Source organism: Onychostoma macrolepis, chromosome 01 (genome assembly GCF_012432095.1).
Source record: "Onychostoma macrolepis isolate SWU-2019 chromosome 01, ASM1243209v1, whole genome shotgun sequence".
NCBI lineage: Eukaryota > Metazoa > Chordata > Actinopteri > Cypriniformes > Cyprinidae > Onychostoma > Onychostoma macrolepis.
The window spans coordinates 38,475,094-38,502,287 of NC_081155.1; the positions used below are offsets into that span (position 1 = coordinate 38,475,094).

The window sequence follows — 27,194 nt, forward strand, 5'->3', positions numbered from 1 at the left end:
GCAAATTATGGTGGAAAATAAGTATTTGGTCAATAACAAAATTTCATCTCAATACTTTGTTATATACCCTTTGTTGGCAATGACAGAGGTCAAACGTTTTCTGTAAGTCTTCACAAGGTTTTCACACACTGTTGCTGGTATTTTGGCGTATATGGTATATCATGCAGATCTCCTCTAGAGCAGTAATGTTTTGGGGCTGTCGCTGGGCAACACGGACTCCAAAGTTTTTCGATGGGGTTGAGATCTGGAGACTGGCTAGGCCACTCCAGGACCTTGAAATGCTTCACGAAGCCACTCCTTCGTTCGGGCGGTGTGTTTGGGATCATTGTCATGCTGAAAGACCCAGCCACGTTTCATCTTCAATGCCCTTGCTGATGGAAGGAGGTTTTCACTCAAAATCTCACGATACATGGCCCCATTCATTCTTTCGTTTAGACGGATCAGTCGTCCTGGTCCCTTTGCAGAAAAACAGCCCCAAAGCATGATATTTCCACCCCCATGCTTCACAGTAGGTATGGTGTTCTTTGGATGCAACTCAAAAAGTTCTATTTTGGTTTCATCTGACCATATGACATTCTCCCAATCCTCTTCTGGATCATCCAAATACTCTCTAGCAAACTTCAGACGGGCCCAGACATGTACTGGCTTAAGCAGGGGGACATGTCTGGCACTGCAGGATTTGAGGCCTTTGTTACTTTGGTCCCAGCTCTCTGCAGGTCATTCACTAGGTCCCCCGTGTGGTTCTGTGATTTTTGCTCACAGTTCTTGTGATCATTTTGACCCCACGGGGTGATATCTTGCGTGGAGCCCCAGATCGAGGGAGATTATCAGTGGTCTTGTATGTCTTCCATTTTCTAATAATTGCTCCCACAGTTGATTTCTTCACACCAAGCTGCTTACCTATTGCAGATTCAGTCTTCCCAGCCTGGTGCAGGTCTACAATTTTGTTTCTGGTGTCCTTTGACAGCTCTTTGGTCTTGGCCATGGTGGAGTTTGGAGTTGGACTGCTTGAGGTTGTGGACAGGTGTCTTTTATACTGATAACGAGTTCAAACAGACCAAATACTTATTTTACCGAGGAATTTACCAATTAATTCTTTAAAAATCCTACAATGTGATTTTCTGGATTTTTTTTTCTCATTGTCTCTCATAGTTGAGGTATACCTATGATGAAAATTACAGGCCTCTCTCATCTTTTTAAGTGGGAGAACTTGCACAATTGGTGGCTGACTAAATACTTTTTTGCCCCACTGTATATATAAATAATTTTATTATTTTGTGTATTATATTCTTTTATATTTTATTTTATTTTTATGTCGCATTTGCTATCATAAAAACATATATAATAAATATAAATATAAATATAGAGACTAAATATTTTTAAATATAAAATTAAATAATAAATAAGTTAAATCAGAAAAGCCACATAAGGCATATCAGTTGCACACTTTTTAAATACTTTGCATCATCCACAAATTTTGCTTCTACTTATGCATGTACACACACAAATACTGTACAAATGTAACATTATCCATTTACACATTTTCTAATTTTACTTGGCTTGTATGCACACACACAAACACATGCACCCCTGGAGCAAATGTCTTGTTTCATCTCTAGGGCTGGTGTACGATTAACTATTCTTCTGCCTGTTGTTGGTCTTCTCTAAATGCACAGTCAGGCAGCAGTCATTAATGTCACCATTAGTCTCTGTAAACCAAGCACAACCCTGCAACATGGGCCCCCTGAGCGAGCTCCGTGATGGGGCTCATCTCACCCAAAAGGCCCAAGTTACTATTGCAAGGCCATCTGTCTGGCACATCTACAGATTAAACAAGCTGCCTTAAAGGAACACAAACACACATTAACAAACAAATCGTGAAAGCAAAAGCCCTGTACCTGTATTAGAGTTGAGCTCATCTGAATCGAAATCTGAGCCATTATGGGTCTTGTGTAAATTCATCATCATCTTCATCTTCTGTATCTTCAAAGCTTCAGCCATGGCAGCTGTTGTTAGACCTGCAATACATTCAAGAACAATCACAAACACAAACAACTGTGTACACGCACAAAACACTCCATATCTCATTGGTTTCTCCTATACAGCAATAGAGTAATCAAATAGAGACACCTTCAACTTACATGTGTCTCCTCAACAGCTTTATTAAAGACATCAACAATCTCAAATCTCAATCCCAAACTGAGGTCAAATTTGCCATGATTTTCCTAATCAAATGCCAAAAATGTCAAGACTAATTTTCCATCCAAAAATCTATTATGTACATATAAACTATCGGTGAAAATTTTAGGATAATAATGCTTTTGAAGGAAGTGACTTATGTTCACCAAGGCTGCATTTATTTGATCAAAAAATGTGAAAAGAGTCATTTATTTGAAAAGAGTTTTTGTTTCTTAACATTTTTGTGTAAACTGTGATACACAGTGATCAAACGTTTGACTGTAGGTAACATAAAAAAGGCTGATTGTTACAATTATTTCTATTTCAAGTGCTTCTGAAAAAACAACAAAAACGGTTTTCAACATTGAAAACAGAACCATTACTAATATGTAAGCACTAATAATAATTAGTAATAAATGAGCACCTGAATATTAATCAGAGCTTTACCATCACAGGAATAAATTGCATTTTAATGTATTCAAATAGAAAGCAGTTCTTGCATTTATATATATATATATATATATATATATATATATATATATATATATATATATTTATTTGACAATATTCCCATTTTTACTGTATTTTTTAATAAATAAATGCAGCATTGGAGAGCATAAGAGACTTCTTTCAAAAACATTTTTAAAAAAGCTTAATTATACCAAAAATTTCACTAGTAAGGGTTTTACTGTAAGACAACAATGAAAAAAAAAAAGCCTTTACTTTTTGGTTTTGAATACCTTAATACACTGGTTTCAGGCTGCTAAGAGATGTGCTATTTATGAAGCACATTAGTCTAAAAGTTACAGCAATAAATTCCTTAGTTGACAGTAAATGGATGTTGTCATCAGCAGCAGGGTTTAGTCAGAGCAACTGGAGGGTCACAGTGAGATAAGGGACCTGAATTAGCTCTCTGTTAGCTGGACTGCATTATTTATATAAGCATATCATGGAAGCAGTCCAAGAAATAGCCATCTGCCAATCAATCACTTTAAACTCCTCACACCAGCAGCACAATTAGCCAGGCAAAGAGCTCTGGCCTTGGTTTCCCCTGGATACCATCAAAAAAAAAAAAAAAAAATAGTATTGATTAGCAACAGACAGTCAATTCTCTGGACTAGTGATTGATGTTAAAATTGCTGCCTCTCTCATTATAATTCAGATTTTTTTCATTACACAACACTGTAACTCTAAAGATGTCCATTGTGTGTGTGTGTGTGTGTGTACACGGGTATATATGGTTTATGAGGACACAAATGTGTATAATGACATGGGTACTACAACGTAAACATGGTTTATGAGGACACTTCCTGTGTCCCCGTAAAACAAAAGGCTTAAAAAACATACAAAACAGTGTTTTATGAAATTCAAAAATTGCCAATAGTTTCCTGTAAGGGGTAGGTTTAGGTGTAGAGTTGGTGTAGGGCAATAGAAAATGCGGTTTGTACAGTATAAAAACCATTACGCCTATGGAGAGTCCCCGTAAACCACAAATTCAAGTGTGTGTGTGTGTGTGTGTGTGTGTGTGTGTTTGTATGGTTTTGCATATGAGTTTGGGTGAGCGTGTGTATTGTATATGACAAGGTCACGATTTTCCCTCACATTGTGACAAAGGAGAAGAAAGGTGCAGGTGAGGCTGACTGCTGATAAGGAGAAAAACAATGGACCATTAACACACACAAAGACACAAGTAAAAAGTGGCATATTCCCTCAGGAGAGCATTGGCTGCTTGGCCCATCATGACTTTAACATCTCTATGTAAATGCTGAGTGACTAAATCTAGTATACAGTTGTTGCATGAGCTTCGCTGTGGACTCATGGGAAAAAACAATCTTCAGAGACTTGAGGTGAGTTACGTAAGCTGTATGAGAAGGAAAGTGATCGTTCATGTGAAGTGAGATTTTCCTGAGGGGGGAACTCTTACGGTATAGCGGAAACAAAGTCACAGCCACACACAACCTGTGTGTTAAGATTATATGAACATTCATAGAGAAAACACGCTTTTTAAAAAATGAGCTGTGAAACTGAGCTGTTTGATGCAGCTCACCAATATAGGAGTAGTTCCTCCAAAAAACATGTATTGTCTGTAACTCACAGTTACGATACAACTTAGAGCACCATAGCTTAAATTTCTCTTTTTCTTATAGAAAGTTGTCAAATGGTTTGGAAATGGTTTAAGTTTGGAATGAAGTTTGGAATATCATTTTTGGGTTAAATATTGCAGGTACAGAGAAAATGAAAACATATACTGTATTAAAAGGTTTTGGGTCAGTACGTTTTTTTTTTTTTTTTTTTCTTTTCTGTAAAGAAATGACTATTCAGCAAGGATGCATGCAATTGGTTAAAGTGACAATAAAGACATCTATCACGTTGGAAAAGATTTCTACATCAAATAAACTCTGTTCATGTGTTTTGCTTTCAACACTGATAATAAGACATGTTTTTGAGCAGCAAATCAGCATATTAGAATGATTTCTGAAGTATCATGTGACACTGAAGACTAGAATAATGATGCTGAACACACCATCACAGGAATAAATTACATTTTGAAACATTCAAATAGGAAACAGTTATTTTAAATTGTAATACCATTTTACAATATTGCAATTTTTGTCTTTATTTATTTTTTCTCAATAGTTACATGCATGATGAGCGCAAGAGACTTTTCAAAAACATGTAAAAAAATAAAAATAAATAAATAAATAAAAAAATAATAATAATAATAAATGTAGCACTTTAGTATAGGGACCAATTTTCACTATTAACTAGTTACTTATTAGCATGTTTATTAATAAAATATTGGCTGTTTATTAGTAAAGCACATACTCTGCATGACCATATTCTACATCCCTAATCCTAGCCAATACCTGAACTTACCTTACTGACTATTAAAGAGCAACAAATTACGAGTTTATTGAGGCAAAATTTGTAGTTAATGGTTTGTTAATGGCCTTAAAATAAAGTGTGACCAATAAATCTAAAACTATTGAATGGTAGTGTGTATATAAAAGTATTTTTCTTTAAGGTAGCTTTGAGCTATTGTGTGTATAAACACATCTTAATAACCCATTAAATTAAACCTTAATACTTGTATCTCCCCCCTTTCCTTTCCTCTCTTCTCCTCTCCTCGGCGTCTTTTGGCACCACCCCCTGCTGTCTGTCATTGCCCTAAGTGACAAAAAGTCCAGAAAATTCCAAAACATGCCAACAAGGCCAGTTTGCTGCAGTTGTAGATTAAAGAATAAGAAAATGAAAGATTTAAATGAATGTCAAAGTCAAATTTTACTTGCCTAATCTGAGATGTCATATTGAAATCTCTGACATTTGATTGCACTGTATCTTGGCAAATCTGAGCACAGTTTGATACATTGTTCAGATCAATTCTGAAGCTCTAGAGAAACAGAGACTAGTCTTTTTCCTCTCTCTCATGCAAACAATCTGAAAAGCATTTTAGTTCCTGTCTAAGAGAAACAACTGAGATATTAAACGCATTTCTGATGTTCTTTCTTCTCTAAGCAAACAAAATGCAAAGCAAAATACTGTCACATCTCCATTGTGTTTTCTGGCCTGTTGTACGCTGCTGTTAGAATATAATCACTGATTCACTCACCATGTTTTATTTTTTTACCCAACTGTCATAGCCCCAAACAATGACTGAGCACTTGGCAAATCAAAGCAAACTGCCCTACTCTCATTCCTAACGAGTCCTGACATCTGGCACTTGACGATGCCAAGACTCTAAGTGACATCTCCACGGTAACTGCTCAAACACGGCAGAATATCACTGCACAGTCTAGCGCATCCTCCATGGTGACCCCACAACTTTGTGTGTGTGTGTGTGAGAGAGAGAGAGGGAATACTTTTTTTGTATAAGCATACAGTATATAGTGAATTATTTTTGCAAAGGTCTTAAAGCAAAAGTCTTAAAAATGTTGAGTGACAATTTTTTGACCACAGTGAAACAGGGGTTATTACTGTTTACACTTACACTGGCCTCATCAAGCTAAATAAAGAAAGGGGGGAAAAAATGCATTTTCATATTTTTTACACAAAGCTGTGTAAATAATGTAATGTGTTATTACAGTTAAATAAAGTTAAAACTAGCACTATTCAAATAATTTTAGTTAAATGAAATGAAGCTGAAATATAATATAAATATGAATTTTAGATGATAACCTTGATGAGAAATTAGACGAAGGTTAGAAATGTTGCCTTGGCAAATAGGTTAGATACAATCGGTTGAAACTGAAGTATTTAAAAAGAACTAAAAATAAAAATAAAATAATTAAATAAAAATAAATTAATAAAATGAATAAAATCAAAATAATTTAAAGCGAAATAGAAATAAAAAATTATAAAATTACAAAGCACACAAAATCACTCAAACTTAAAATAATAACTATAAAATATCAAAATAAAACAGCAATATATGTAAGGGATAATCAACGGCTAGCTGTGCATTAAACGGTTTAAATGCACGATGTGGAGACGAAGAACCACCTGACTTGCAACGGACATACATTGGTAACCATGTATGTTACTATGGTTACCAATGTTTATAGGAAGCGCATTAATATAGAACGTGATTAAACTGACCTGGAACTACAGTGCAGTTAAACGAATTTAATCAACACCTGCCAGCCAATCAGAATTGAGACAGACCATGACATAAATAAATACAGTTTATTTGTGACTTATTGTGACGGTTGAAACTTTATGTCTTAAGGCTAGTAATCAGAAATAATTACTGGTGTAACCGCATATAGGATAGAAAAAATAGGTCATAAAACTATGTCTATGATGGTTAATGCCCAGGTATTTTGGATCTGAGGTGGGAAAATATGATTTCTTGAAAGTTAAGTAGTTACTTTTTCACATGATAAAAAAGTAAAAACAGACATTATCTGGCAAAAAAAGCCGCTGTTTCCTGAGAATTAGCCATAATTGTCTAAAAGTGGGAAGGACATGTCCCCTTCCAGGTATAATCATTGCTACACTCCTGATTCTGGCAGAAATAAGACATTTCTTGGGGCAGATTTCAGCATCCACCCTTCCCAATGTGATACAGTAGAGATGAGAAGCAAGGACGGGGGATGTGAGGCTTCTGGCCAGTGAGAGGAAGAGGGAAATAGAGAGGGATGAACAGATGGATGAGTGATCCCGCTGGGGTGTGTCATTCATCACTGTCACCCGTAAAAGAAGGTGCATGAAAGATGACCGAACTGAGCGGCAGAGAGGGAGAGAGAATGAAAGATGAGCAGAAGGACAGCAGAGGAGGGAGTGATTTAAGCATATACTTTTCATATGTGTTGAAGGGGGCTGTGAGTGAGTAAATTGAGGCTCATCTAAATTTACAGCACACTGAACGTGGTGAAAAACGAGACGGGTGTGTGTACGTTTGCGTTTACCTGCGGGTGACAGCAGGGCTGGAGACAGAAGGCTGTTTGCTCTGTGGTGGAGGATTCTGGGGCTTTCTTGCACACCGGCCCCATAGGAACGCTTCGGTGGGCGACCTGGACGAGAGCTGTGAAGGGTGTAAACACACATTAGTATTGTGCCCATCGTTAAGGACAACAGAGACATTGAAAATTAATATAGATTTAAAGCAAATAAAAAAACCTTTTTACTAAAAATGTTTTACTTTTAATAACACGTTACAAATAATAATACTACAAAAAATTGTTTAAAAAAAGAAATCAAAAATAACATTTTTTATTTAAATTACAGCAACAAGTTTGGTAGGAAACATATTTAAAACAAAAATTGTATTTAAAAGTAAATTTAAAGCCAAAATGACATAACATGATCACTGCCAATGGCACAACTGATAACGGTTTTGCATTAAATTTAGAAATCTTCCAGTTTTTCGACTGTTCTTCCCCCCAAATCCCAGCATGATTAAAAAAAAAATTATACACTATCATTCAAATTTTTGTGGTTGGTAATATTTTTAAAAGTCTGTCATGACTTTTATAAGTCTATTATGCTCACTAAGGCTGCGTTATATGATCAAAAATTCAGTAAAAACAACAATATTGTTTAATATTATAACAATTTGACAGCAGAAATTTTCAGCAGCCATTTCTTCAGTCTTCAGTGCCACATGATCCTTCACAAATCATAAAAATATGATGATTTGGTGCTCAGGAAACATCTAATTCATTAATAGGGTTGAAAACATTTTGTTCTTCTTTTTTTTAAAGATTTGTTTTTGCCTTTTATTTGATAGGACAGTAGGTAGACAGGAAACGAAGTTGGAGAGAAAGAGGGGGGACGGGATCGGGAAAGGTCCGCGAACCGGGACTCGAACACAGGACGCCCAAAGCGCAACGGCGCTACATGTCGACGTGCTGCACACGAGGCTCTCGGCGCCGACCTGCTTCATATTTTTTAGCTGTGATTTTTTTTTTTCAGGATTCTTCAGTGAATAGAAAGTTCAAATGAATAGCATTTATTTAAAATATAAGCACTGTGAAACATCATACAGTCATGGCCAAAAATATCGGCACCCTTGGTAAATATGATCAAAGAAGGCTGTGAAAATTAATCTGCATTGTTAATCCTTTTGATCTTTTATTTAAAAAAAAAAAAAATTATAAAAATCTGACCTTTCCTTGGATAATAAGAATTTAAAATGGGGGGAAATATCATTATGAAATAAATGTTTTTCTCAAATACATGTTGGACACAATTATTGGCACCCCTAGAAATTCTTATGAGTAAAATATCTCTTAAGTATATTCCCATTCATATTCACAATTTTGAGCACTCCAGGGTGATTATGAACATGAAATTATCCAGCCATGGCTTCCTGTTTCACAGAAACATAAATAGGAAGGAAAACAAAGGCCAAATTCCCTTAATCATCCATTACAATGAGAAAAAACAAAGAATATATTTCTCATGTGCAGCAAAAGATAATTGAGCTTCACAAATTAGTGAAGTGGCTTTAAGAAAAGAGCTAGAGCAGTGAAAATTCCCATTTCCACCATCAGGGCAATAATTAAGAATTTCCAATCAACATAAAATGTTACGAAACTGCCTGGAAGAGGACGTGTATCTATATCGTCCTAATGCACAGTGAGAAGGAGAGTTTCAGTGGCTAAAGACTCTCCAAGGACCACAGCTGGAGAATTGCAGAAAATAGTTGAGTCTCAGGGTCAGAAAACCTTAAAATAAATTGTCAAACAGCACCTACATCACGACATGTTGTTTGGGAGGGTTTCAAGAAAAATTCTCCTAGCTCATCCAAAAACAAACTCCAGCATATTCAGTTATCAGACACGACTGGAACTTCAAATGGGACTGGCTTCTATGGTCAGATGAAACTAAAAAATTAGCTTTTTAGCAGCAAACACTCAAGATGGGTTTGGTGAACACAGGGATAAAAAGTACCCCATGTGTACAATGAAATATACTGCTGTATTTTTGATGTTGTCAGCCTATATTTCTGCTGGAGGTCCTGGACATCTTGTTTAGACACATGGCATCACTGATTCTATCAAATACCAACAAATAAAAAATGTATAAAAAAATTATAAAAGTAACTAATTACCAGGGAAAGTAACTATTGCGTTACTTTTTAAAAAATGTTCCCAATATTAAATATGTTAAATTAATGAAATGGACACTAAAAAGAATAAATTATTATTAGTTATTAGTTATTATTATTAGAGTTTATGGTACATCAAATACAGCTACACTGCGCATCCATTCAGATGAACTGAAAAATTAAATTCTAATAATATAATATAGTAACGCCACATTTTATTGTCAGTAACGGTAACGGCGTTCTAACGGGGAAACAGTAATTCGTTTGATTACTCGTTACTGAAAAAAATAACGCCGTTTATTTATAACGCCGTTATTCCCATCACTGGTCTGGAGTGATTCTGGATGAAGGAATGGTCTCTGATCTCTTGTCAGGTGTTCTCTAACCTCATCAGGCATTATAGGAGAAAATTTAGAGCTGTTAAACTGGCAAATGGAGGTTTCATAAAGTATTGAATAAAAGGGTGCCGTTAATTGTGGCCAATGTGTGTTAGAGAAAAACATTCATTTCATAATGACATTTCCCCCCATTTTAAATTTTTATTATCCAATGAAAGGTTAGATTTTTGTGATTTTTTTAAATAAAAGATCAAAAGGATTAACAATGCAGATTAATTTTCACAGCCTTCTTTGATCATATTTACCAAGGGTGCCAATATTTTTGGCCATGACTGTATGTCTTTACTGTCATTTTTGATCAAATTAATGCGTCATTGCTGAATAAAAGTATTTATTTATAAAAACATCTGTTGAACAGTAATGTATTTACACAATGTAAACATGAGTTTCTAACTTCTGGAATTGGAAAGGCTTTATAAAGGTCAAAGCAAGAAAAGCTTTCTGAAGGTTCAGGTGCAGACTGTTCAGTAAATTTCAAAAAGGATGCTTTTGTTTTTCCCAAAAGCTCTTCAGTTGCTCTGACATTGCACTTTCTCTGTCACCTGTCAATCATGAGATATGAAACAGCGTTCATAACACAATCAACTACTGATGAAATAAAGAAAGAAAAACCCTTCTGAATTCAGTTGAAATAGCCAAAATAGAGTATACAGACTGTCCAGTCAGTAAGGGTGATGGGAGGTAACAGGAGGAGAAAGAAAAAGGAAAGCCGGTAGCTTTTCTTGCCTGTCTTGCTTTTGTTTATAACTCCAAAAGTTCATCTCAGGGGTAGAGACACAATCTCTAAGCAGTCAAAGGTTAAAAGACACTGAGGGGCTTTTGCCCTGGAAGAATGTGGAATAAAAAAAGAGAGGGACCTTTAAACAGAGACCCGTGACTGACAGAGAAACAGACTGAGTTTAACATCCCTCCATTGATTTATGTGGTAATTGTAGATGATGACAAGAATGTGATCTGTCCTCTGATACAGCAACAACCATGAACCCATATGTGAATAACAAATAAATTACAATGGCATACAGTAAGCTAAAGTTAACCAGTAGCATTTTTATTTAAAGTGGGGATATTCTACTACACCTTTTCTACACATTTTTTTAAATTATTATTATTGTGACTGATATCAATTTAAATCAAGGTTTATTATTATTATTTTTTTTTTTTGTGTGTGTGAGTTGGTGGTGAATTTGTTTGAATACATACAATCTGAATATGTAGCTAATGAGACAAATTCATACAAATTCGTTACCAATTAAACAAAATGAAAAATTGTACCAATTTAGTCAAGGTTGCCTAATTCGGAGTGTCTATTTACACTAAGCGCAAATGGCCTGCCTTGTTGTAGAGTCTGTTTACACTAACTCCGCCCACCGACATGTGGTTGGGCTAGACAACATTACAAAAGATGGCTGTCAAAAAAGCTCCAGTGGCTTAAGTGGTAAAATGTGTAAAGCAGACTTTTTGACGCAATTGACCCAAGTGTGAATCCGCCTTTTGCCAAACTCTTTCTTGTCCCTTTTTACATAATCTCATAACACATCGGAAAGGCATTTATTTTCAAAAAATTAAAAGTTGAAAATGAAGTTAGGGTTAGGTGTAGGGAGGGCTTTATTGTCCCAATAAGGGACAATAAATAAGTTATTATTGCATACTGTTTTATACTACAATACTGAGGTGCAGTTATATTTGCCAATATTTGCAATAAGTAGTATAAATAGCAGAAAATACTGCTATTTTTACATAGTGTAAATAGAAGCTATGGCTATTTGCACTTAGTGTAAACAGGATCCACTGCTATTTGCACTTAGTGTAAACAGGATCCACTGCTATTTGCACTTAGTGTACTTATCTCTAAGAAAATAAGCTATTTTCACTTAATGTAAATAGCATCTATTGATATTTGCACTTAAGAGTAAATAGCCGCTGCCTTTTTAATTTGCTGATGCCAAAAACTAAGGTGGAAAAACAGGCTGATAACTAATTAATTGGCTGAGGTTTTTTTAAGTACATAAAAATAATTTTCCACACTATTTTCTTAAAATAGTGCTAAACTTACAAAATTGATGCAACTTACAGAGGAAAATGTTTTACAATTCGGCTATTAATTAAAAGAAATTAAAATAAATAGAAAAGAATACAGACACACTCAAACTAAACTTTAAAGTAACACTCCAAATAACATAAATAAAACTAATTATAAAAAAGAAATGCTCCCAATTACAAATATAAAAAATTTTACAGGTGAAATTTAAAATGTTTTACTTAATCTTCTAGCACTTGACTATCCCTGTTGATTAATACCAAAAAAGAACTGCCAGCAATTAATCGATAAAACCAGTATTTTGCTATACCATATGTTTAATACTTCTATACATAAATGTGTCCTGTGTATGTTGTGGGAGTTTATGTATTGTCATTACTGTATGTACAACGAGACCAAAGATTAATCTTCAGGTAAGGCTAGACAATAAAGTTTAATTAAACTAAACAAAATTTCCTTTATGTTTGACTAACCTTTCTATATCAGCATATTCATACTGTCCTTCATCAAGAAAAGCAGTGTTGGGAAGGCTACTTTGGAAATGTAATAGGTTACAGATTACAAGTTACCCTATTCAAAATGTAATAAGTAGTGTAACTATTTCAATTACATTATTAAAGTAATGTAACTGATTATATTAGATTACTTTTTTACTGATTACTAAATTACTAACATTTAAAGCAGGTAGGGTTAGTCTTAAGGCCTTTGCACACTGAGTCCGAAATTCTTGTCCAAAATTTTTGCTCATTAAAAAATAAATACGACCAATCACGCTTACACACTGCCTCCGAAACAATCGTCTGTTCGATTTTCTACATTTTTGCATCTGTAGTAGGATGAGGAATACAAAATAAGCAAAAAAACGCATACAAAAATTTCGGACTCAGTGTGCAAGGACCTTTACTCAACAAAAAAAAATCTTTCATCACTTGAATTAAGATTATAATAATTGAATTTTAAAGCACAGCCACCACAAAATCAGACATTAGCACCTCTTTTTACTTTGAGATCATTCTGATATTTGATTTTTACATTTCCAGCATTGGAACACAATCAACCAATCAAAAGCATCAGAATAGCTTCCCTTTACTAACCGTAGCCTACTAAATGTAGCCTAGTTACTCCCCAACACTGCTAAAAAGCCACTGATATGAAATAGTGACTAATATGCTCGAGGTTCTGAATGTCCCAACCCCAAACCTCGTGCTTGAACTATTTAAACTAGATGTTTACATTTTCTGAAGGAAATATGAAAATAAATCTGTGCAAAACTGTCACGACTCAAAAGAGCACAGGTTCAAGTCTGATTTGGGTCCCTCTTTCAAAAGTCTATGGGATCTTTAATTTTTTTTTTTTATTGGCTTCCAGATCACTTTGAAAAGTAATAGCTCAGGCTCTTCTCAACAAGCCACACAATTTTGCAATTATTCATGTCTGTATGATAAACGGTGCAGGGCGAGTTAGGCACTGAAATGTAATACTCTAGTATTTTAAAAGAGCAAGGAAAATCCTCTTTTCTCTGATACGGCCCCTTTGAAATCTCAGAGTATTAACAAAGGCTCAGCAGCAGTTTAGATTTTAAACAGAGTCAATTTAATAAGGCAATGCGATTTTGAAACAATAAGGATCTTGTATGCTTTTTTGCACGCTTAATTAGTTCGATGCCTAAAGAGCCACAAGCATATGCGGATGAATCCCAACAGAGAGAAAGAAAGAGAAGGGGAAAAAAAGCATTTCCACGGCAGTTCAGCTGCTCATATCTCTCTTTTCATCCCGGTGTGTAATGTTTATACATCCACTAACCCGCTGTGTCAGCCTAACAGGAATGTGTGCAGTGTGTGTGGGACGGTGTGTTGATGTACGGGGGTGTGAATGGTTTCCTCTTTCTTAAAAGCACAGACAAAAGGAAGAACGCTGTTTACAAAGCTTACAGTAATACAGCTCTTGGAGACGCTCATTCATTGATCTCTTGATACCACTTCTCTCTCCCTCTCTTTCTCTCACTCTGTCTTTCTGTGCACACGCACGGAAACACAAAAAAAGCTAATCCAGATCTACTGACAACAGCTCTTTTGTTCTGTATTATCAGAGAGAAAAGAATCCCTCTCTTTTAGTGAACGACAGGATGAGCCGCTGATGGAAGCGATGCAGTCATGCAGAGGTCACTGACGCACACAAACTCTCCGAAAAATAACTGATTGTAGGCACTGGAAACACACTGGCTAAACAAGCCTGTCATGCCAATATCATGGCGTCAGATAAGACTGCATTTCTGTAGCTCAACAGGTAAAGCAAGATGCGACAAATGCCAAGGTCACGGGTTTGATTCACAGGGAACAAAAAGACTTGCTGCATTTGCATTTAGAATCTTCTACGGATTATAATTGATAAACTGATTACGTCCAAAATCATGTAAACATTTTTAACTGCACCATAGCACCTTTTGAAACTTTTTTGTTTGTGAATTAAACGTTCTGCACATATAAATTTTACAGATGTCACAATAGTTCCATGGTAAGAAACGTTACAATATAACCTTTTTTATGCGATTTAAGTAAAGATTGACTAAGTATTTAATCTAACCGTGAGCAATGCAAATGTAAAAAAAAATAATAATAATAATTATGTTCAAAAGTAGTTTTAATTGTTTCTCAATGAAAATACTACCGCAATTGAAGTGTTTTTTGGTGCTGTACATGTGAAAATGATTTACAGAATGGTATTGACATCTATTCTATTTATTTATTAAGAATATTGTGATTTTCTAATGTGATACTTTGCATTTTATACATAAGATCATTTTCATTTGTTTGTATATAGTCTTCTTTGTGAAGCCAAATTACCACAGTAGTGAAGAATAAAGTATTATCTACTCTAATCTAATCTAATTAAACATGTTCCCTCGTATAGGCTACGTAAAGCAGGGTTTATATGAGATCTTGATGATATTTGCTGCATCACCGTGAACACAAAAATAACAATTTATTGTTTTGTTTACTCTAGAGTGTAGATGAAAATATTACTACATTTCAGCAAAGACAATCTCTGCATGTAACATATATCAGACCACACCCAAGAGTCTGTTACTATGGAAACCGGTTCTCAATCAATATTCTGTCATCGACTATGATTGGTGGCAGATGGAGGACAAGGGAGGATTCCCCCAGAGATCAAAGACATATTACTAAAGCTCAGGCTCACACACACACCAACACACAGTTCAACAACTATTCATTTTGTCAATCACACACACACATACAGAGAGGGTAGCGCTGCTATTTATTGCCGTGATAGATATCAAACAGCTGCCATAGGCGTTGACCACAGGTCTCACTGCAGTTCCTCTTTACATCCATAAATGTTTACTAACTATAACTGTTAACTGTTAACTGTGAATCTCTCAGAAACAGGTCACAAAATCGGTTCACATTTCACTCCAAAATTAAAAGGAAAAGAATTCTGAATTGTCTTATATAAAATAAGCATATTTGTCCAATTTTAGGACCATTAAAAGTGTGTTTAGGACACACTTACATATTAAAAATATGTTAGCCATTTTCTTGTTGATTTCCTTAAAAGCATAAATATTGTGGGTCTGTGAAGGTTTCAAAACATATTAGCTGTTTTTGAGTGCTCGGGAAATTACATGTCATCTTAAAAATTGCTTTCCATCACATTTAAGCATGCATGTATTGTAGTAAAAAAATAAATAAAATAAAATTTGTTTTATTATAACAAATCTTATTATAATATGGCAAAAAATATTATATTATAGATAATTTTATTTTAATATAGCCATTTTTATTTTATTTTATTTTTTATTCACTCTGAGGGAGTTACTTAATTGTCTTTGTAAATAATGTTGCAAAAAAAGAACAAGAAGAATATCACTTTCTTGTCATTATAGAAAATATTGCTTTATTATAGCTATTTTTATTTTATTATATTTTATTTTCTTAAATCTAAAATATTTTTACTACAATCAAAATAAAAAGATTAAATATTTGTTTCCTGCATATCATGAGGACCATTGTGACCATTAACCAATGTCAGAGAACCGTGAACATGCACCTAATGTGTTACTTAACATGTGTTACTTAATTATTAATTTATTACTTTAAAATCTAAGAGGGTACTTCAAGTAAATATATTAGGTGAAAGAGGTATGGCTGACAACAACAACAAAACACTTTGGGAAACCCTGCTTTATATGTAAAGTACTTCATTTTTAGAATCCGATTACGTAATCCAGATTACATGTAATCAGCACTACTAACAACCTATACAAAATAATATCTCCCTGCACTGCAGTAGATACTGTATTGCAAATATATTTAGGAAAGGAAAGCAAAGGACGTGACCTATACTTGGAATTTGTGCTCTGCATTTAACCCATCCAATTGCACACACACACACACACACACACACACTGTGAACATGCAGTGGGCAGCCAATGCTGCGGCACCCGGGGAGCAGTTGGGGGTTCAATGCTTTGCTCAAGGGTCTCACCTCAGTCGTGGTACTGAGGGTGAAGAGACATTCACTCCCCCCACCTACAATCCCTGCCGGACCTGAGACTCGAACCCTTTGGGTTACAAGTCTGACTCTCTAACCGTTAGGCCACGACTGCCCCCTAAAAGTAATATAAATATAACTTTAAAGTTATATTTATATTTTGTTGCTTTGCTTTTTTTGCATGATACACCTGAACTGACATGCTTTGATAAGACAAAGCATCTGTTTCTTTGTTTTTTCTACTATGAAGTCATAGTGCTCAGGTCTGGAGGGAATCCCTCCCTTTATTGATTGGTCAAGGTTGTCGTCTTTACTTTCTTTCTTTCCATTTGAGCTTGGTATTGAATTTATGTAGCCCTTTGCCTCTTTTCTTTGTTACTATCAAGTATGATAATAAGGATAGACAGGCAGCACATACATAAACAAATGCTCTCACACACACACACACACACACACACACACACACACACACACACAAACACAAGCTTAATCACACCTTCACACACCCATTTATACACACATACACAATGACATCTATTGACTTTCTTCTGAGAAATACAATAGCCCCATCTTTCTCTGGCTGGTTTTGTGTAGACCACAGACGAGCTAATTACAGTCTCTCATTTTCAATTGAGTGAGAAGAGCAGGAGAGGAAGGAGATGGCAGAGAAAACATGCAAAAGGAAAGAAAAAATGGCCATAACAAAAAAACAAAAAAAAACAAAGAGGAAGGTAAGGGAGAGAAGGAATTAGAAGATCGCAATGAGACAATTTGAGACTTATTCAGTGTTCCAAACCAATATCATTTACAGCCCCTGACACTTTATATTTGTACAGAATATTATGAAAAAAAAAAAACACAATTCTCAGGCAATGAAGTCTGACTGTTACTTACTAATACAAGCACACACAACACACAAGAACGGTGGTGGCGATGGGCAAGAACAACTCAGAATATTTAAAATAATATATATTTTATACATTATATATATGTGATTATTATTATTATATATTAATATTATAGATACCAATGCATATTATTTATATTTTAAATATAATTATTTTATAATATATTTTACATCACAGTAAATATATATATATATATATATATATATATATATATACACACAGGTGTATACATTTTTTTTTCCAAAACATATATAATTGTACATTTAAATGACAGTAAGTGCATTTTGAAGGCTGGGTATGAAAGCAGAGGAGGAAACGGACAGAGCGAGAGAGAGAAAAAGAGGCACAGTTTATCTGCTGCTCTGTTGCTTCACCACACAAAGACTTCATTCATTCTCTTTCTAAAAAGAATCACAGAGGCAAACAGAAAACATAAATGCTGATTTCTATTCATAGAGTGAAAGAGGAAAGGGGGCACAACAACTGGTGGCTTAAAGCATTTTTTATTAATGCTTTAGTAAATATAGAAATGCCTTTAAAAGACAAAATGACCAAGTGAATATAGTTTATGAGTGTTATTTGCTTTCATAACACACGTATGATCTGTTTTAAAATAGTGAACTGTGTAAACACGTTGGAACTTTAGATTTAATTCCATTACGAAAAATATCAATAAAATAATGTAATTGTTTCAGTTGTGATTCAAGTCTGATAGGTGGTTGCTAGGGTGTTCTGTGTGGTTGCTATAGGTGGTCAGGTGGCCTAAGGCTCCCTGACTCACTGTAAGCCTTCAGGGCTTTGCAGCTTGTTTTATCATTTTGCCAGGTGAAAACTTACACATCTGATCACTTAAAGAAATAGAACTTCAAAAGTTCAATACTCACAGTTTTTGCAGTTTGTTTAAATCACAAAAATATGAGAAATAGTAAAAGTTATGCTTACAGTACGTTAGCAAGCGTCACTAATGACCACAATTCTGCATTGACTGCTTGCCAGTTTCTGCCTCTACCTCATGAATACTTCTCCTTCTCTCTCTTCCTCTCTTCCTGTCTTTCTTTTCCTCTTTGCCTCCTGCATATTAAAACATTTACTTATTCAATTCTCTCTACTTTCCTCCCTCTCTGTCCTTTTTAGATAGAGGACATATTTGCAAGCCAATAAACAATCCTCTGTGTGTGTATGTGTGTTGGGAAAGTGTCAAGTCAGCACAGTCAGGGATGACACCTTGTGATCGGTCAGAAAGACGCGAGCAGCATTCTCAAAGGTGCTACAGGGCGAGAATGGAAAAACTGGGAGAATGAGTAACAACACAAGAGACAGGACTGAAATAAAGCAATAGGCCATGAGAAACATGCACTACGGCGATTTTAACATGATTAAAGGGGTTTTTTTACACAACAAGAAGAAATAAATAAACTTATGCCAGGAGCACATGCATGAAGTGAGGATCGCTGTTCTTCTCACACTACACACGACTGTCTGTTGTGTGCATACTACACGACGGATCAGCAACAGGGGCTCACACGTTACACAACTTTTCAACAGACAACTCTGTCTGGTCCACAAACTATATTTCACAACTAGACACACGTGAGAAGCGATACAGGAAAAAATTAAGATCACGTGTGAGACAGGAGTTCTCGTGCAAGACTGGATATCTTCCTGTTAAAAATTGCAGTCCACAAGAAGCTTGTATTGCAAGTAGTCTTTATGCTGATTAGCAGGGAAAAAGATAAAGGAAAAAAGAAGAATATGAAGGAGAGGATTGTTGCTTGCAGAAGCCATGCTTGCTGATGCTCTGTTGCAAGACTTTCACCTAATAGCTGGTTAGTTTTGTTTGTGGTTTATAAATCTTGGCAGTGGCTATTTGCACTAAGTGTAAATAACGATAGAGGCTATTTACATCTAAGTGCAAATAGCAATAGACGCTATTTACTCTAAGTAAAAATAGCATATTTTATTCGAAGTGTCTATTTACACTAAGTGCAAATAGCCCGCCTTGTTGGTAGAGGCTATTTACACTAACTCCGCCCACCAACGTGTGATTGGGCTAGTCAACCTAACAAAAGGCGGTTATCAGTTGGCAGCTCCAGTGGCGCAGATGGTAAAGCCTTTGGCAAACTTTTTTTCTCCCTTTTCAAATTTCAGATCACACCAGGAAAGCATTTATTTTTAATAAAAATTGAAATAATCAAAAAGTTGAAAATAAAGTATCGGGTAGGTTTAGGGGGTAGGGAGGGCTTTTGTCCCAATAAGGCGGCATCCATTTAATCATTTGAATTAAAATAAAAATTTACACTCAATAAGTTATTATTGCACTGTTTTATAATGTATTACAATACTGAGGTGGAGATAATTGCCACTATTTGCAATAAGTAGTATAAATAGCAGAAAATCCTGCTATTTTAACAGTGTAAGTACAATCTATAGCTATTTAAACTTAGTGTAAATAGCATATCACTAAAAAATACTGCTATTTTCACTTAGTGTAAATAGAATCCATTGCTATTTGCACTTGTGTAAATAGCCGCTGCCATTTCATTAGTGAAAGATGCTATTTACACTAAGTGCAAATAACATTGGATTCTATTTACACTAAGTATAGCAGTATATTCTGCTATTTCACAAGTTCACCTGCCCATCCAGTCCTGATGGTTAATGGTAAACGAACTTGGCTTGCTGTCCTTAATGGAGGCTCGAACCCGAGGCTCAGCTTCAGCACCGAGTTCAACCACCCATTTCAGTACTACCTAGAGGAAGAAAAACAGGAACAGAGGTGGAGATGGGGAGGTGGAGGGTTGCCAGAAGAATTGAGGCTGGGATGGTGCAATGACAGCTGCTTATATAGGCTCATAATGATGATTGACAGGACTGAATGATTAGGCTCGTCCCGAACCAACGTTTGGAAATTCATTTATACTACTTATTGCAAATAGTGGCAATTATCTGCACCTCAGTATTGTAGCACATTATAAAACAGTATGCAATATGTATTAAGTGTAAATTATAATTTTAATTCAAATTATTAACTAGATGCCACTTTATTTTCAACTTTTCAATTATTTCCTTAATTTTTGTTGAAAATAAATGCCTTTCTGATGTGATATTAGATTTGAAAAGGGAGAAAAAAAGGTGGCAAAAAGGCCATTTGAACGCAGGTCGATCACACCCTTTACTATCTACGCCACTGGAGCTGATGTTACATGATCAACTTTTGTAGTGTTGACTAGCCCAATCACACGTTGGTTGGCTCTACCAACAAGTTGGGATATTTGCACAGTGTAAATAGACACTGTCTTTTTTAAAATTCCTATTGGAAAAATGAATGAGAATAATACTTCCAAAACCAAGGCCGGTAAAAAAGTGGGCGGACACTTTTATAATTTAAAGGGGTAAATAAAGTGTCACCTTATGTGGTGTTTGCTGAACAAATATTCCCTCAAGTAATTTAATACATTGTGGCTTGATCAATTAGATTTCAGATAAAAACAAAACATCTATTTTACAAGTGTGTAAAAAAATCGGGTAAAAGAATGCAGAAAAATTAGAGACTTTTCAAGCTCTTTTCCCTACAATGACAATAAATGAGGAATGAACATTCATAAAGCACAACTCTTATGCTTATATTGTAAGTCCTCTGAAGATTTGTGTGAGAAACATGCCAAAATGTAGCTAAACAGTTCCCTTTCAGTCGGTCACGTCGGATGACCGACGAATTGGGATCTCGCCAGAGAGACCGATCCACTTCGAGTGTAACTAAACGAGCCAATGGACATTGGCATGCGATCATTGCATCTAGCTGCCGCTGATCACAGCGTGAGTATAAGATGCAGCGGGTGCACCGCATTAATTCATCCTTTCGCTTCGGAGCCGAGCGGCGGTGAATTACTGCTGCTCTCCTTTCCTGTGAGTGAGAAGAGCGAGCGAGTGCGGGCGTTACAGCGCAGCAGCGGTGGTCGCGGTCTCACGGGAGAAAAAGATCGATTCCCGTGAAGGCAGTCACACTAGGAGTGTGTGGTGGCCAGCTCCCCTGCGTGCTTCAGCACTTAATAAAGAGCAAATTTTCTCTAAAAGAGTAACACGGGTGATCGCGTCTTTTTAAAGATGTCTTATCACCCGTGCGTATCTAGGTGTGGTCGTTTCCTGGCGCCTCAGGACGGTCACGATCGCTGCCTCACGTGTCTGGGCATTCAGCACGCTGAGGAGGCTTTCGTGGATGGCTCATGTTCTTCTTGTGGGGACATGACTATCTCGGAGTTGCATAATAGACTCCGCTATGTCAAACATGGCGGAGTCCCTCTGCCTCTGCCGCGATCCAGTGTTCGTTCCCGGGGCGGCGCTGGATCCGGTGGAGTCAGAGGTGATCTGAGGGTGACAGTGAGGGCTTCCCCAAGAAGAGTTACTCATCCCTCAAGCACTCCGCAGCCGGTGGAGCTGCCGAAGGAGCGCGCTGGGCCCTCTGCTGGACAGAGTGCACCACGTGTTTCCTTCGGTGCCCCCTCTGACGACCAGATGTCGATCGCTGCATCGGAGGGTGAGTCGATCTCTGGGGATGACGACTCGGCTGCGTTTGCCCCTTCGGGTGTGGTAGCGTTGTCCGAGCCAGACCCAGAGATGACGGCTATGCTTTCCCGGGCCGCCGGGAATGTCGGGTTCGTGTGGAATCCTCCACTGCGTCCCTTCAATCCTTCGAGGTTGGACGAGTGGTTTCTCGGTGGGGGTCACGCTGGTTCTCAGCGCCCCCCTCCGGTGCCATTCTTTCCGGAAGTGCATGAGGAGCTTACAAGATCGTGGAAGGCACCTTTTACTGCCCGAAACAAGTCTTGTGGCTCCTCCGCTCTCACCACCCTTGATGGTGGGGCCGCTTTGGGGTATGCGGGCATCCCCTCGGTGGAGCGGTCTGTGGCCATGCAACTATGTCCAACAGCCGCTACCACTCTGCGGGGTGACCCGTGTCTCCCCTCGCGGGCCTGTAAGTATTCGTCAGGTCTAACTGGCAGTGCTTATAGAGCCTGTGGGGAGGCGGCTTCTGCCCTTCACGCCATGGCGTTACTGCAGGTCCACCAGGCCAAAGTCCTGAAAGACCTGCACGTGGGTGGTCACGACCTGGCGGTTCTACATGAGCTGCGTGCTGCGACGGACCTCGCGCTTCGAGCGACGAAGGTGACCGCACAGTCTCTGGGTCGTGCAATGTCCACGTTAGTGGTCCAGGAGTGCCATCTCTGGCTGTGTCTTGCTGACATGAAGGAGCAGGAGAAGGTACAGTTCCTGAATGCTCCCGTGTCGCAGCAGCCTTCCACCAGGCAGCGCCGTGGAGCCGGTCGCAGGCAGGATGCCCAGCCCTTCCAGGCCCCCGCCAAACCTGGCGGCAAGCGCAAGTGCAAGAGGCCCTGAGACGGGCGACCCAGGGATGGAGGAGACTGCTCGTCGGGAGATGGTGGCCGCACCACTCCCTCCCCCGGAGGAGGGCCGGGTGGAGAATCTTTTGTTTCGTTTTGTTTTTGTTCCGCCGCTGGCCCAGCGGACCATCAGACTCGGCTACGCGATTCAGTTCGCCCGGCGTCCCCCCAAGTTCGGGGGCATCCGGTTCACTTCAGTCAAGGCCGTCGATGCCCCTGTCTTGCGTGCGGAAATTGCAGTCCTGCTGGCGAAGGACGCGATAGAGCCGGTCCCTCCAGCCGATATGAGGTCGGGGTTTTAGAGCCCTTACTTCATTGTGCCCAAGAAAAGCGGTGGGTTACGACCGATCTTGGATCTGCGAGTTTTGCACAGTCTCAAGAGCAGTTGTGCGCACACAGGGACCTGGTGCTCAGGCACCTCAGCCAGTTGGGTCTTTGGGTCAACTGGGAAAAGGGCAAACTCGTGCCAACGCAGAGGATCTCTTTTCTCGGCATGGAGTTGGATTCGGTCAACCAGACAGCACGCCTCACCCAGGAACGTGCTCAGTCGGTGTTGAACTGCCTCAAGACTTTATCAGGCAGGACGGCGGTCCCACTGAAACTCTTTCAGAGGCTCCTGGGGCATATGGCTGCAGCTGCGGCAACAGTTCCGCTCGGTCTGCTCCATATGAGACCGCTTCAGCACTGGCTCCATGGCCGAGTCCCGAGGTGGGCGTGGAAACGCGGTACTCACCGGGTTCAGATTACACCAGCCTGCCGCAAAACCTTCAGCCCGTGGACAGATCCCTCGTTCCTTCGGGCAGGAGTGCCCTTGGAGCAGGTATCCAGGCATGCTGTGGTATTTACGGATGCCTCGGCCACCGGCTGGGGAGCCACGTACAAAGGGCACGCAGTGTCTGGGGTGTGGACGGGCCCCCAACTGTGTTGGCATATCAATTGCCTCGAGTTGCTGGCAGTACGCCTTGCCTTGAGCCGCCCCAGAGGGCGTCTTCGGGGCAAGGACGTTCTGGTCTGTACGGACAACACTGTGACCATTGCATATATCAACCGGCAAGGCGGTTTACGCTCCCGTCGCATGTCGCAACTCGCCCGCCACCTCCTCCTCTGGAGTCAGAAGTATCTGAGGTCCCTTCGTGCCATCCACATCCCAGGAGTGTTCAATCAGGCGGCCGACGAGCTGTCTCGAGCAGCACTTCCTGGAGAGTGGAGACTCCATCCCCAGGCGGTCCAGCTGATTTGGAGTCGGTTCGGAGTTGCTCAGGTAGACCTGTTTGCATCTCCAGAAACCACCCACTGCCAGTGGTTCTACTCCCTGTCCGAGGCAACGCTCGGCACGGATGCACTGGCACACAGCTGGCCCCAGGGCCTGCGCAAATATGCGTTCCCCCCAGTGAGCCTGCTAGCACAGACACTGTGCAAGATCAGGGAGGACGAGGAGCAGGTCTTGTTAGTGGCTCCATATTGGCCCAACAGGACCTGGTTCCCGGAACTCATGCTCCTCGCGACAGCCCCTCCCTGGCCGATTCCTCTGAGGAAGGATCTGCTTTCTCAGAGACGGGGCACCTCTGGCACCCGCGTCCAGACTTGTGGAAACTCCATGTGTGGTCCCTGGACGGGACGCGGAGGTTCTAGGTGATCTGCCCCAGGAGGTAGCTCTCACTATCGCTTCAGCACGAGCACCGTCCACAAGACGGGCCTATGCGCTGAAGTGGAACCTGTTCGTCGAATGGTGTTCCTCTCACCTTGAGGACCCCCGGAGATGTTCGATCAGAGCCGTGCTTTCCTTTTTGCAACAAGGGTTGGAGCGTAGGCTGTCCCCCTCCACCCTTAAGGTTTATGTTGCTGCTATTTCCGCTTACCACGACCCCATAGAGGGGAGGTCGGTGGGGAAGCACGATCTGGTTGTCAGGTTTCTTAGGGGGGCCAGGAGGTTAAACCCTCCTAGGCCTCCCTCCCTACCCTCTTGGGATTTGGCATTGGTGCTAAGAACCCTACAAACTGCCCCCTTCGAGCCTTTGCGGTCGGTCGAGTTAAAGTTTCTCTCTATGAAAACCCTACTCCTGACTGCGTTGGCCTCGATCAAGGCCTCGATTGAATTGTGCCTTGAGTTTGGGCCGGCTGACTCCAGTGCAACGCTGAGTCCCCGGTTAGATAGACCCAACTATGTGCCCAAGGTTCCTACCACTCCCTTCAAGGACCAGGTAGTGAACCTGCAAGCGCTGCCCCTGGAGGAGGCAGACCCAGCCCTAGCTTTGCTCTGTCCTGTACGCGCACTGCGACAGTACGTGGATAGAACTCAGAGCTTCAGGACCTCAGAACAGCTCTTTGTCTGTTACGGAGGACAGCAGAAGGGGAAGGCTGTCTCCAAGCAGAGGATGGCCCACTGGATAGTGGATGCCATCACCTTGGCCTATGAAGCACAAGGTGTGCCCTGCCCACTCAGGTTGCATGCTCACTCCACTAGGGGCTCTTCCAAACGGAAGGGCACGCTTCCCAGTGTTATCCAAGTCCTACTGTCTGGGTTGCCCAAGGAACAACAGTAGTTGACCCTCTCTGTGTAGAGCCCGGTCCTATCGTCTGCCTTATAGGAAGGATCAGGAGGCCTACACAGGGCACTGGAAGGGGCAGCTCCTGTGGCGCTTTGGTAGGGATCCCAATTCATCGGTCATCCGACGTGACTCGGAGTGACCGACTGAAAGGGAACATCTCGGTTACGTATGTAACCCTCGTTCCCTGAAGAAGGGAACGGAGACGTCACGTCCCGTCGCCACAGTCACTGTACCACTGCTGAGCGGCCGAGTCACCGGCTCGGCTCCTCAGCGAAAGCATGAATTAATGCGGTGCACCCGCTGCCTCTTATACTCACGCTGTGATCAGCGGCAGCTGGATGCAATGATCGCATGCCAATGTCCATTGGCTCATTTAGTTACACTCGAAGTGGATCGGTCTCTCTGGCGAGATCCCAATTCGTCGGTCATCCGACGTGACGTCTCCGTTCCCTTCTTCAGGGAACGAGGGTTACATACGTAACCGAGACGTTATTCACTGAAATTATTCAAAAAGTTTGACCAGTTTTTTTCATTTTATTTAATTTAATTTACCTTTATTTAACCAGAAAAGACTCTCTGAGAGTAAAAATCTCTTTCACAGGAGTGTCCTGGCCAAAATGGGCAGCAATACAATCAGTTTCATCACAAATTTACACAACACAAACAAACTAAGAACTAAGAACACTTAAAACAATTACATATGTGTGTGTACATATAAAAAATACTATAGTGCATATGTCGCATAGACTACCATTATGATGAAGCTTTTGCATCTTAAAGTATGAAAGCTTTCACTTTAATTGCATCAAAACAAGTGATGAAAAAATTGTCTCCATTTTGGTCATATATGTTAGACCTGGAAATATATAACAGTAAGTAAATTATCAGATTTTCTTCATTTTTGGGTGAACCTCTCCTTTAAAAGGAAGGCAAAAAAAAAAAAAAAACAGGCTTTGAAAGATATACTGTCAAGCTCCACTTTGTCGTTCTTGTTTTCTTCAAGCCTCTAATGGAGAGGTGAGTAGGAAGAGAGGGCTTATCATGTGTCTAACATCCATCCATAACATCCACACCTCAACAGGAAAAAGCGTGGGGAGTGAGAGTGCGTTTGTCTGCTCGACTGTCTTAAGGGGAAACTGACTGTTTTACAGCAGCTTATCTCCTTCACTCAGATAAGAGAGCCGAACAGAAGTCTGGTTTATTTTTTTCAGAGATACATTATCACAACACATCTATCCATCCGCATGTTACCCGTCTACATGACCACAATGCAAACACCGAGGCATGACATACTCAACAGAAGTCATAAACAGGTCACGATGCTAAGGCTAAAACAAGTGAGGTGGAGGATCCGTTTGTCTGAAAACAAGCTGACTCTTGTTGCGTCTAGACGAGATCATTCATTTATGCGTCTGTGAACCGCACAAGAGTCAGGTCATGAAAAAAAGATGCCAGATTCCTCCTGTTTCATTCAGTATCTCGAGCACTTAATGTGCTAACCTGTCACTTAGCACCTCACAATCAGCTAATCGCATGGCGTAACATACAGAACTTCTCTTTGTGATCCCACTGCTAAATAAAGCTCTTGTCTCACCACAAACAGTAAAAAGCTCACAACGCTTTTATTCTCTCTTTGGTTTCACCTACGTCCATAAAA

At 39.3% G+C, this 27,194-nt stretch overlaps 1 protein-coding gene across 3 annotated transcripts in view; it reads right to left on the bottom strand.

The window, feature by feature from the left end:
- Positions 1-27,194, bottom strand: part of dachb (dachshund b) — a 44,413-nt gene that overhangs the window by 12,198 nt on the left and 5,021 nt on the right. For all 3 annotated transcript variants that reach the window (XM_058768690.1, XM_058768695.1, XM_058768682.1), the window contains exons 2-3: positions 7,587-7,702; positions 1,899-2,018 (exon numbers count right to left, since the gene is read on the bottom strand). In XM_058768690.1, coding sequence (XP_058624673.1) covers positions 1,899-2,018; positions 7,587-7,702 — 236 coding nt within the window. The remainder of the gene's footprint in view (positions 1-1,898; positions 2,019-7,586; positions 7,703-27,194) is intronic.